Source organism: Cryptotermes secundus, unplaced genomic scaffold (genome assembly GCF_002891405.2).
Source record: "Cryptotermes secundus unplaced genomic scaffold, Csec_1.0 scaffold3591, whole genome shotgun sequence".
Classification (NCBI taxonomy): domain Eukaryota; kingdom Metazoa; phylum Arthropoda; class Insecta; order Blattodea; family Kalotermitidae; genus Cryptotermes; species Cryptotermes secundus.
This window is the reverse complement of record NW_019742574.1, coordinates 2529-15279: the sequence shown is the minus strand read 5'-3', so window position 1 is coordinate 15279 and position 12751 is coordinate 2529. Positions and strand designations below refer to the sequence as shown.

The 12751-nt window shown below is 43.0% G+C and overlaps 1 protein-coding gene across 1 annotated transcript in view; it reads left to right on the top strand.

Moving 5' to 3' along the window:
- The first annotated feature begins 1632 nt into the window (after nt 1-1632).
- The window catches only part of LOC111873368 (stearoyl-CoA desaturase 5), a 13217-nt gene continuing 2098 nt past the window's right edge, over nt 1633-12751 (top strand). Inside the window, exons 1-3 of the mRNA XM_023868026.2 lie at nt 1633-1752; nt 8128-8299; nt 12406-12536. Of these exons, the coding sequence (XP_023723794.1) occupies nt 8149-8299; nt 12406-12536 (282 nt within the window). The 5' untranslated portion in view covers nt 1633-1752; nt 8128-8148. The remainder of the gene's footprint in view (nt 1753-8127; nt 8300-12405; nt 12537-12751) is intronic.

Sequence of the window (12751 nt, the reverse complement as noted above, 5' to 3'; positions counted from 1 at the left end):
TGATTTCACGTGGAGTTCATGCTCATAGCAGATGATCCCAAAGTTCCTTGTTCTCTAGTCGACAAACAAGTGTTGCATCATGCGTGTTTGTCTCAACCAGAGTTATCTTATTGTTATAATAATAACTTCCTGTCTGTACAGTCAGACAAAATCATATACATAATGCTTAAAGTAATATATATGTATGTTAAGGGGTGCATATATTACAGTCTTCATGTGCTGCACATATTCGGTTTAGGTGAGGTCCTTGCACTCGATGGCCAATTATGTAGAAATATCGACTAATATAAAGTATCGATTGAATAATAAAAACTTCCCCAAGTTCGTAGGGAAATCGCCCCCCCCCCCATTGAATAGGAGGCTCGGTGGGCCCCAGAGCCGGTCCGTGGAGAACAGAAAAATTTCTTGCCCCTCCCGGGAAACGAACTCTGCCGATCCAGCCCCGTAGCACGTCGCTATACCCACTGATCTATCCCAGCTCGTAATAGTGGCAATATTATTGTTACGCCATAGTCCCTATAGACGCGGTTCGTATTGGTAACTGGATTTATTGGACAATTACAGAACCTAACTACTAATAGCTACAATTTTCTCACTGAGTTACACATCACAGCACAAACAAATTATCCTCAGCCTTCATTAGCCGTTGCTTCGTAGTGACTTTCAACTGCCGACAGTCCCTTCTTCCGGGTTCCCGAACTGTCCCCCAGTACATCTGATCAATTCAATAGCAAGGCATGTACTAACTTTCTTGCCAAACAATGCTCCGTGTAAATAATATATAGGTGAAACCATGGGAATCTTAAACAGTAGGTACATGAGCATATTCACTACACAGGGCTAAAAAATAATTCCAAATTTGCTCAACATAGTGTAGTGTGTAGAGCCGTTGCCGGGTAGCGAACTCGAAAGAGATGACGAAACAACATCCGCTGCTACGCAACAGCTTTTTAATAAGCAATTATACATGGCCTCTGCTGCGTGACGTCTTCGCGGACAGATATTGGCAACAATGGATGAGCTGTTTTCTACGTGGTCCGTGCCGAGGGATCATAAACGAGACGAGGTTTACAGCTACGTTGTTAGTATATGAAGAGAAGACTAGTTAGTTGAGGTGAGATGGCTGCCAGCTTGGAAGTCAGTCAGAGAAGGGCAATTCTCTCCTCGTGAGCCGTCGCTGTTAGAAGCTGGTAGCTGAGTCACGGGGACATTTCGGGAACCCAGAGTTAGAGGAAAGTCCGACGTCGAAAGCAGGTACCAGGCAACGTCTAGTGGAAACTGTAATAGGCTGAGGACATTAGTCTGTGTGTGTGAGACAGGAATATATAAACTGTAGTCACGAGTTTTGTGTGTGTATAAATAAGTGGTCAATAAATCGAGTCACCAACCCAAACTCCCCCTGTAATCACCCTATCACGTCACCATATACGTATATTTGAAACGGGGAAAGACACTTAGCAAGTACTCCATACACCAACAAGTGCACACAACATGAATATTTCAGCGATAACTCATAGATAAAGAACCCGTCAAAGTGGAAAATATGTAAATGACACGTTTTCGACAAAAACGCGACTTGTGACGTTACAGTTTTCTTGGTTTAACAGGAACACCTTGAACTTATTCTTATTGCTAACTATTCCGTGAATATATGCCGACCAGTTGCGCTTCGGGCACAATACATCATATTCAAGTTGCACGTTGCAAAGCGACGATCAGTAGTGAAACAAGCCCTGCTCCTCCTGCTCACTCGTAAGTACAATGCTCTAGCAATCCTCTTACATTTACAGTGTCAGAAATCTAAACAGCAAAATTCGTATTATAATGAGAGCGACTGGACAGGACATTTGTGCTGGATTCAATTAAACCCTGAAGAACACAAATTTATATTGCACTCGAATCAGACAAATCTCAATTATATTATATCTAAAGTTTATATATTTTATACATGGTACTTTTTCGGTTTTCGGACATTGTTTATTATCTGGTATTCTAAAAATTAGAGAACATAACAAATAATGCCGTCTGCAGCCATCTGCTGACGCTGACTTTGATTTTTTACCCTGAAGATACATGCGATAAATTCCTCCGAAACGACGGTTCACACAAGATCTACATGGCGCCACATCCCAGACGACGGAATTCTTCATAGCCACAGCTGTGATAACCTCAGATCTTACATTGAGAACACAAAGTTCCGGAAACTGGATGTGTTTCCGTCCTCAGGCGACGGGGAAAGAGACCCAGTTTCCGAAACTTTGTGTTCTCTAGTTTTCAGAATACCGAACGATAGACGGACAAAGTCCGAAAACACAGCAATTCTGAGTGTTATCCAGCCTCATCAGGACACTTTGAAATCTACAGTGTATAATGTATATGTTTATTTGATTTTTTTCTATTAGCCTGACGAAGATCGATCGAAACCTGTGGTGAAAATGGAAAATGATATTAAAAACCTGGAAATTTTACTGCACGCTCACAGGCCGCTCTTATCTTCTCACGTGCATAATACGCGGGACTCTTATGATCGTGAAGGGAATCGACCTCCGGATTTCTACAGATTTATACTCTTCCGTCGCCTTCAATATGAAAAGTGGGTCCTCGAAGACCATCCGTCTGTCTGTACGCCTCGCTGCAGCCTGAACTCTTGGGTGCACTTCATTTATATTCCGTATTTAAGTGACTTTCTCTTTGGTGACTGATATTTCTGGCTCCAGAAATACGGGCCATTGAAATGGGTCCAAAAACACAGGCTACAAAAATGTTCAATTCGTTTCACTAATGTAGAGACTAGGGGTCGAATAAAACTGTAGAGGGGCTATCTTCAGAAAAATGACGAACAGCACTCAAAATGCGAAATGATGATATTGTCGAAAACGCCTGTCGCGAAGTTACAATACTGGGCGTCTGATGTTCTCATTAAAAGTCCATCGGCCGTGTGGATGTTTCTGGAAAGCCTCAGCCAGAGTTTACTTTACGTCTTTACCGTCAATCGGTTCGTCTTGGCGACAATCCCCTTGAGATTCACGACCAGCATTTTTTCAACTGAACATTTGCTGTTCCAGTTATTTTGTAATACCCTCTCTGACGAGTGGATGGATCTGTCGTTTACAACAGCTGCTGACCCTCGCCAGTGCAGTCATTCTCAGGTCCGGCTCCTTCGGGACTAGTGATCCTGATTTTGAGTCCGATGTTGCCGTAAAAATATCTCACAATTTGGGGCTGAATGCCTCCATACAAAAATTTGATCAAAGACAATGCAAGGGTTCACTACGTTGTGAAAGACGCATAAAGAAAACACCTTAGCTTTAATTACTCGCATATTGAAAATCGTTGGCACCTATGAGAAAGTGTTGCATTTCTCCCAAAAAGTTCTGTCTGTAACATTTTTCGCTCCGATAAATGTATAGCCGAGTTACGGCCGAGAAACGCGCGTGCGTTAATTCATGTGAAGTATCCGGTATCACCGTCCGCTTTTAACCGAAAACACAGCGTAGTACAATACGTTCAATGATCGCGGAAACCTCTCAACAGCGCGGAGCTGACACAACATTTCTCACACATTGCCGCTGAACTGCATCAAGCAGAAGGAGTCATTAGCGCTGTTAAAAGCGCACCGTCGGGTTGACTGATCTTGTCACTGCAGTAAGTGGCATTAACAGTCAGTCTGTATAGAGGGCCCATATACGTACGAGTCTGGCTCGCGAGTCCGACTCGGCTCGGGTTCCAATGAGCCAAACTCGTCCGTGTATGGGTCGCCACGCTCATAAGTGTGTGGTGAAATGAATCCGAGCCCGGCTCCTCGCCTAGCCAGACTTGTACGTGCCTTAGAAGTGTCGATAGACGGTCAATATTTATAATGAAATGAAGTTAACTATTGAACAGAGTGCGTTTATTGTCGAAACTTTTCCAAGGAAAGAAACTTACAGAAAATGAATCGGTAAGTTTCGTCGTAAATATCCTGACTCACCAGTTATCACGTAGTCGTGTGTATCCAAGCTTGTGAAAAAGTGGCGGTGCCATATGTTTAGTGTGTGACATAAAGAAGCAACCCAAGAGGACTGTGCTAACTGAAGAAAAGGTTCAGGATATTAAGGTACGACTAGAAATAAAAAGAAACTCCGTGAACCTCTAGTCTGCAAGCGACCACCATTTGCCGGAGAACATAGTGACAACTTCTGCTGATAGAGGGCGTCGCGTGATCAGTGCAACGGATCCCCACGGCCGTTAATCTCGGTTCTCTAGACCGGAGGCGATATTTCCTTGAAACAGCTCTTCAATTATCCTCGCCAGGTTGTGGGCCCCCTTCCAGACCAACTACTTCTCAGAAAATCTGGTAACGCAAGGAATCGAACCCGGAATCTCTGGATCTGTAGCCAAGAACTCTGACCACTAGACCACAGAAGCGAGCCACGACTACAGATCAGTTCTCGAAGATCGTTAAGACGCTTAGCACAGTAGAACGTTGCTTCGCCACGATCTGCTTTCACAGCCACAAAATTAATCAAATTTCGCCCGTATAAAACAACAGTTGTGCTTGACCTGAAACAACCAGATTAGGCAGGAAGAAATCGGTTTTTATAACTGGCTACTGCAAAATGTGCACGATGGAATCGTGGATCCACAGCTTCTGTTCATGGCTGATGAAGCGCAGTTTAATGTCAGTGGTCATGTCAATGCACAAAATGTAAAAATACGGGGCGATGAAAGTCCTCACTCTATACAGCAAGTGCCATTATATAGCGAAATGTTGGGGTTTGGTGTGCTGTAAGTCCGCGGCAAATCAGTGGCCTCTTATTTTTCCACAGCACCGTGAACTCTGACCGCGACATTAATGCTGCACTGAATCCGTTCTTCAACCAGCTGACAGCTGAAGACAGACAGTACGGGTACTTTCAGTAAGACAGTGCTACAGCACATGCGGCTCATGCAACCATGGTCGCAACAAGGGAAGTGTTTGAAGGCAGAACAATCAGTGGGGGTCTGTGGCCCCCCAGATCCCAGGTCTCAGTTTTGCGATTTTTATCTTTGAGGAAACCTAGAAACAAAAGTCTACAAGAATATTCCTCGCATCACTGAAGTTCTACAGAATGAAGTTAACACGCGTAATTGGTTCAATTGCCGTGGACCAACTTCATAAATTATCGCATAATGTATTTAAGCCATTCGAGGCATGTTTGCAAGCGGAAGGAGCCTACTTTCAGCACTTGTTATAAAGCACGGAAAGTCTGTGTTATCTCTTTGCGGTATTCTTATAAATATGTGCATTTACAGAAAATGATGTGAGGGGATCAGCGGCACGACTGCACTCTCGCTATCGGGGAAGGGCACAGTAGTCGCAGGGAAACTTTCCATCGACTCTACGCTAGCGAGATTGCTCGCGTTTATCAGCGCTTATGACTCATTTTGCTATCGGCAGTTACAGCAGCTATCAGTGAGAAATGTTGTGCCCGATCCACGCTGCTACCAGGTTTCCTCGATCATTGAACGCCCTGTACAATTATTCTAATATATAATTTCTTGAAAATACGTTTGGGGGACAGAATTGGCGGAACCCACTGGCCCAATTCTGCGGTGTGAACGTGATGTCACATGACCCAATTGTAACAAAATGAAATCGACCATAGCAGTGTTATCTGTCAGTGAGCCGAGACACCTTGACAACCGCTAATGGGTAAGCTGAAAATTTCTGTCGATAATGTTCCTAGTCGCAGCTCACGGTAGAACGCTCGGAAGCCGGGATAGTGGGTCTGAATCCAACACAAGACATGTATGTTTGGAATGTGTATTTCTTTATTTTGTGTTTGTGTTGTCCCGTGTTTAGATAGAGGCCTTCAGACTAGCTGATCAGTCGTCCAAGGAATCCTACCTTCTGTAAAATGCTCATAAAAAAACTCCGTGATTTCAGTACGCAAGCGAATAACACCGACCCAGCGCCCGCTACTTTTTGGCGAAGTTCAGCGCCAACTTTTTGCGGATAGAAAGTGTCGCGTGGTCAGCGCAACGAATCCCCACGACGGTTAATTTTAGTTTTCTAGACCGGAGCCTCTATTTCCTTGAGATAGCTCCTCAATTATATTCACGAGGCTGAGTGGTAGCGCCCGGAATCGAACCCGGACCTCTGGATCTGTAGCCAGGAACGCTGACCATTAGACCACAGAGGCGGTCCTGTAAAGTACACATAAAAGTGAAAATTAGGCCAGTGCCCAAGGGGGCTGTAGAGCCAGTGAAAAGAATTGTTCCTAGCCTGGTGCTGCTTACCTGTCCAGACTGCGGTGCCCGTTCCACAGACTAAGGTTTTTCGTATTTCCTCCGTCCCTTCGAGCGAATGCCGTGGCAATGTTCTGAAATAGGCAATGATCGTTTCCTTAAACTATTTATGATTCACTAATTTCCCGTCATTCGACGCTTTGCATCCTGATGTACCATAAATAAATAACATTTACTAGTTGCCAATAAATGACAGTCTGCAAGGGTTCAAACGTTTCTACTGCTATTTTTCTAAGTAATTATCTCTACAATCCTTTTCAAACAGTCGTTTCCGCTCTTGTCAGAAGACTCTCGTTAATGACGGCCTTACAGATCCCTGGGGGCATCCATGTCTCCTGCTCCATGTGGTAGGAGAATCAGCAGCTTTCCAAGGTCTCCCGCCACCAAGATCGTGCAGATGAATCATGCGAGGGAAGTTTACAAGAAAGGCAGAGACAATGGCAACTGCATTACAGGACCCGCCCCTAATTACCTCAAATCGGAGAACCCGAGTGCCCGAATTGCAGTCAACTCTGCCCAGACTTTGTCTCGCGATGTATATCACGGATGTGCTCCAAAAGCGTCGTGAACCTTCAGCATACGTGACTGGGTTCAGGCAAGCTTAACAGACTTCAGACAACCCAGCACAGAATTATGTGAGATACATTGCAGATTTTAAGTTTGGCGGTGTTTTCAAAATTCGTCTGCACTATGCTACAAGCCGGAAAGTCGCTGGTCCGATTCCAGATGTGTTCACTGGATTTTTTTCAATTGACCTGAAACACGATCTGGAAGACGTGGAGAAAACAATATTCTTGACTCCATGCCAGAGCTTCAACTTCGACACCTCAGTCGTCCACCCCGTAATAAGTCGCTATACCGACTACGCTATCCCGGCTCCTATTCACATATATATGTATATAATATTATTAAAATGAATTGGTAATAAGTTCAGTACGGAATATGAAGCCGAGTTAGCTCATTCGATTAGCGACAGCACGGCCAAAAGACCAGAGTGCATATTTGTAGACACCAAAATATTTATCACATTTCGCCTCCACGACATCCGCACCACCCACCAACTGTCAACACACGCACCACCCACTCCTTACATACACTCTATAATAACAGTAACTACGTGAGTTTCAAGGCCCCCAAAACTGATAAAACAGACATAAAGGCGCGTGTGTCATTTGCGTCACTTTGTGTTCAAGGGAGAAACTGCAAAATATTTTGAAAGAATATTTCAAAACGCTCGACTTACCGACAGATCAATTTGTGGTTTCCACAATAACAAAATATTCACTGATTTTAGAGGCTTGCTTTCTTTCCTTAGCTGCTCCTTTTAAACCTTGCGGTGTCGAGGTAAGTAAATTTTATTTTCTCTTAATCTAAGACAGACGGTAGGACTCATTGGATAGGGGATCGGCCCGTCGTAAGGCTGCTACCTAACACAAATATCCATGCCTTGAGACGGATTCGAACCCACGATCCCAGAGTCCGCGAGGGCGAAGCTGTTCATACCTTAGGCCGCGCGGCCACCGTAATCGGCATTTTAGAGACGTCCGTTTAAATGTTTCCTACTCCGAACACTCCCTCCATTTTCACATGAGTGTAACATACTGCGAGTCTCGATAGCTCAGTCGGTATAACGACGGATCCTGGGCTCAGTTGTCGACAAGAAATCCTTACCACTTCCAGACCGACCACGTATACAATGCACACCGGGAGTTCTTTTCCCGGTTGCAAGACGGCCGGAGCGTGAAACCAAACACTCACCTCCATCTAGTGTAGCGGTCAAAAATGACGTGGTCTTTAATTAAGCACAGGGAAAACTACGCCTTTCTTTCTACCTAATACAATAACTGTATATTGCAGAAAGATATATTTCTTGGCAATATGGCGGCGAATGGGGAGGCAGACACCGCGACGCCTGCGAAGCAGCAGATGAAATGGAACAACGTGATACTGCTGACTGTGATACATCTCCTAGCCTTATACAGTCTCCTCGTTGTGGTTCCACGTGCTAAACTGATTACTGTTCTCTGGGGTAAGTGGCATTAGTGTTTAATAAGTTAATTTTCTTGCAAAAGGAGGTAAAAGTCTGAAATACACAAACACGCACCTATCAAACCCCAACGTTTGGTTTTCTACCATTAAGTGTTGTAGCAAACTATTATTATTATTATTATTATTATTATTATTATTATTATTATTATTCTTAGAATATTCTTCGGGGTAAAGGGCGGCCGGCGAGTAGGGCTGACAACTTTTCCGCCATCTGTGAGTCGATTTTCTAGAAACTGTGGGAGCCTTGACGTCTAACAAACTTATGGGCCTCCACGGCCTGTTACAGGAATACCTTTACTTCTACATTTTTACATTATTTATTTAAACTGCAAATGGGTTTTTGTCCGGTGGCAGTGGTACTACAATAAGACATAACACACAAATACACACACCACACTCAAACAAAACACAAACAACAAAGAACACACTAACACACAGTAAATACAATGAAAATACACTTACAACTACAATTATATAAATTAATATTAATAAAAGAATATGTATACTATTTGTACTTAGCAGGCCGAGACATAGCTCAATCAGTTAGTCGCTGGCTTCCCATCGCGGCGGTCCGGGTTCGATCCCGGGTCTGTTAAAGTAGGATTTGTGGTGGACAAAGTGGCGCTAGGGCAGGTTTTCTCCGAGTACTTCGGTTTCCCCTGACAGCCTTCATTCCACCAATTGCTCCACAATCACCCTCACGTATCATCTGGGGCTGGCACAATAGGCCAGAAGTGGCCGCAGTGCAAGGGACTAGCAATAAAAAATATATACTAAACAATAATAGTGCTGGAATGTGTAATGCCATGTTCTGATGCGCCCCCATTCCACCATGAGTTTCCCTTTATCCAACTTCACTTCCTTTCACTTCACTGCCTTTTCGGATGATTTCTCCTATGCCTTCACTTCGCCTTATTTACAGCTTTGCTAACTCTTTTTCTAAAATTACTTGATTTACAGGAGAGAGTCCCTAAAGCAAATATAAATCACTCCGTCCAATGTGAATTTTAATTATTGACAATCCAAACAAATTTTAATTAGCATCAAGAAATTTTATACAATTTTATAAAAAAACTTTACATTCCCAGGAAACTGCTGTGTTTCTGAAATGTTCTATTTTGTGAACTATGTATTGTAGCATATAAGTGTACGTACTTTACGTCTAAACAACTTATGTGAACGTGGTTTCCTATTTGTAGTGATGTTTGCCCTCTGAAGATGGTCCACAGAGACCGAAACATGTAAGGGTGTTGAGTTTTCATGTAGTAAAAAACTTACAGGTCACATTGGGCGGAGTGATTTATATTTGTAATTGTTAGTGTGACGGACCAGAATGAAACAAATCAAAGTCCCTAAAGCGTCTCCAGGTAGCTGGTTCCAAAGCTCGATGGTCCTATTTACAAAGGAATATTTTCGGATATTTGTCTTTTGCTTTCTATTCCTAATTTTCCTATCATGATCGACCCTGGTCAGATAGTATGGCCTTTGTAATCTATCACCTATAGCCTTCCAAGTCCGTTTTCCCGCGTACGCTTTGTAGAGAGCACATATACGAGTTATCTTTCTGTGCTGTGTCAAGGTTTCCCAATTTGGATCATTTATAAGATGTGCAAATTTATCCGCCATGTTTTGGGCCCGGTCTAGCGCATTTATCCCTTCCTGTAAGGATCCTAATACGCAGTCCCATATTCAAGAATCGGACACTTTAGTGATGTGTAGGTTAACTTTTTAGTGTTACCATTGTTGTGCCCCAGGTTCTTAATGGATCGATTTTGTGTTTAATTCATTAGAAAATAATTATAAGTTTTACACGAATAAATTGAAATACGTTGGGCGAACCACAGGATGGTCAGCCGGAAACCTGGGTTGAGATCACCTTTGGGAGTAGTACATTCCTTAGCCGTCCGGTTTCAGGTGTACAGTTTACAGAAATTGCTGACAGATCAGAGAACGACACAGAAGCAAGTCTCGCTTGGCAGAATATCGGCCAGGAGGAATCTGCCGATTTTTGTACATTACTTTATTATTATTTGAATAATCAAGTTCTTATGGGTCTCCTTATGTAAGCATGTTTTCCACCGCATAGGTTAAGAGAAATCCACGGACATCCGATTGGGGTAGAGTACAGTCAATGACCCCTTTCAGGGCACACCACTATTTCCCCTTTTAAGAATACGCATTGTAAATGAAGTATTTTCCAGGCTTTTTTCGCCGTGTAATTAGCTTGATCAGCCCAACTTAAATCGCTGTGTAAAATTATTCCCAAGTATTTACAACTGCTCGCTTCAGAAATTAATGTCCCGTGACGAATAATTTAGTGGCTCCGTCACTCGGGCTCTCGTGAAACAAACTGCCTTGCTTACAGCTGGTTTAATTACCATCGCATTTTCAGCCACCCATTCCCGCAGCCTGTTGAGATCTATCTGCAACTTATCCACATCATTATTATTTATAATTTTCCTATATATTATACAGTTATCTGCGAGAAGTCTAATACTTGACTCAATACTTCTCCAAATATCATTTAGGTACGCGAGGAACAGCAGTGGGCCAGTGCACTTCCTTGCGGTACTCCTGACGTTACTCTGAGTTCCTCTGGTAATTTCCCTCCTACTCTTACTCTCTGTGTAGACCCCAAGTGGAATTCCCTTATCCATACAACTACCGTCGCGTGCACCCCCGAGAACGCAATTTTCGATCATGGGGAACTAAATCGAAAGCCTTCGCAAAATCTTTTACAATTGCGTCTATCCTACCTCCGTTATCCAGTGAGTTTGCAATGTCCTGGCAAACCGTAATCGCTTGACTTTCACATGGGTATCCCGGCCTGAATCAAAGTTGAAACTCGAATAACCAATCTCTTTTATCCCAGAGTTTCTTCAGATACGAAGCAATAACAATTTCCATTTGCTTGCAAACCAGTGGTTAAACTGAAAGGTCTGTAATTTCAGCCCAGCGATCAGTCAACACTTTGCTAATAGGTACTACTACGGCTTTTTCCAGTCACTTGGGATAGCGGCATTATTTGTGATGTCCAATAATCGCGTAATGTACTGAATCATGGCTTCCCCACCCAGTTTTAGAATTTCGACAGATATGGTGTCTGATCTTACTTATTTGTTTTAACCAATCGCTGCTAACTATTCCTAATGATTTTATTGTTAATGGTGAAGGGTTCACCTGAGTTGGCGCCCTGTATCTGCGGGATGTACCACACAGTTGAATATCGAAGAATAATAGAAATTAAGGGAATTAGCCTTTTCAATTGCGATTTTCATTTACGAATTAAACAAAAAAAGGCAGAACCAGATATCAATTATAGGCCTACAGTTACCAACTTTGCCGAAACAATTGCAGATGGTAGCACTTATTGCATAAGACGTGACTATCTGGAAGCGTTCGAGTAAAATGTCCTTCTGTCCGTTCCGCCTTACCGGTGAGTCGCAGAAAATTTACAAAAAGGCTGATCCTCTGGAAAAGAAAACCATCGCAAATTTGGTAACTTTGCTGCAAAGTGCGTGTGTTCGAGTCAAAGTCGAGTATCGAGTGCATGGCAGTGACTCCAGCAGAAGATGTAATTGTGACACTGCCGATGGCAGCAATGGTGTAATTGTGAATTGTGTGAGTGTGAGAGCGAGTGTTCAATAAATTCGCTAGATCCAAGAGGGCGTGAAGTTTTTTGTCGCGTGACATACACCCAACACGTGACAATACCAAATCAATACGTGTGGGAGCAAGTCAGTGTGAGGTGGGGGTTGGGACACTCCGAACACACAGACCTGAACATTACACGAAATATCCGAACAAATGCGAAAGAAACGTAGCAATGAACCGGATAGCAAATGTCCTTCGATATTTTCCGGATTGAGAACTGAAAAATAACACCATTAAAATTTTTGGAACATTTCTTGTATTCCGTACCTACAATTACCAGTCTTATATTTCAAGGTAATTAGATTAATGTTATAATTAAACCGTGACCTAACTGAAAACAATAAATTCAGACATACTGCCTTTACATTACGGATACTAAGCAGACTGAGAAATTTGTGCGAAACAGCATAAAAATTGCATATTTTGTTGCAGATTTGCTGTACGGCATTGTTGGCGGGATAGGTGTTACTGCAGGAGCACACAGACTATGGACACACAGGTCTTACAAAGCAAAGTTGCCGCTAAGGATCATACTGGCCGGGCTCTACCTCGAAGCTGGCATGGTAAACACACATAGTTGTTATGTGCCGTTGGGGAGTTACAATTCTCAGAGTTAAATTCTATGGCACTGCAAAGATACATTGTCCAAAGCTATCTGTAAGCCAGGAACTCCTAAAATACCTAACACGATGCAATCATTTTTTTTTCCTATCCAGTAATAGTACAAAAAATCTCGAATTCCGTCCAGTATCTGTATAACAACACAGAACGGCCCGAA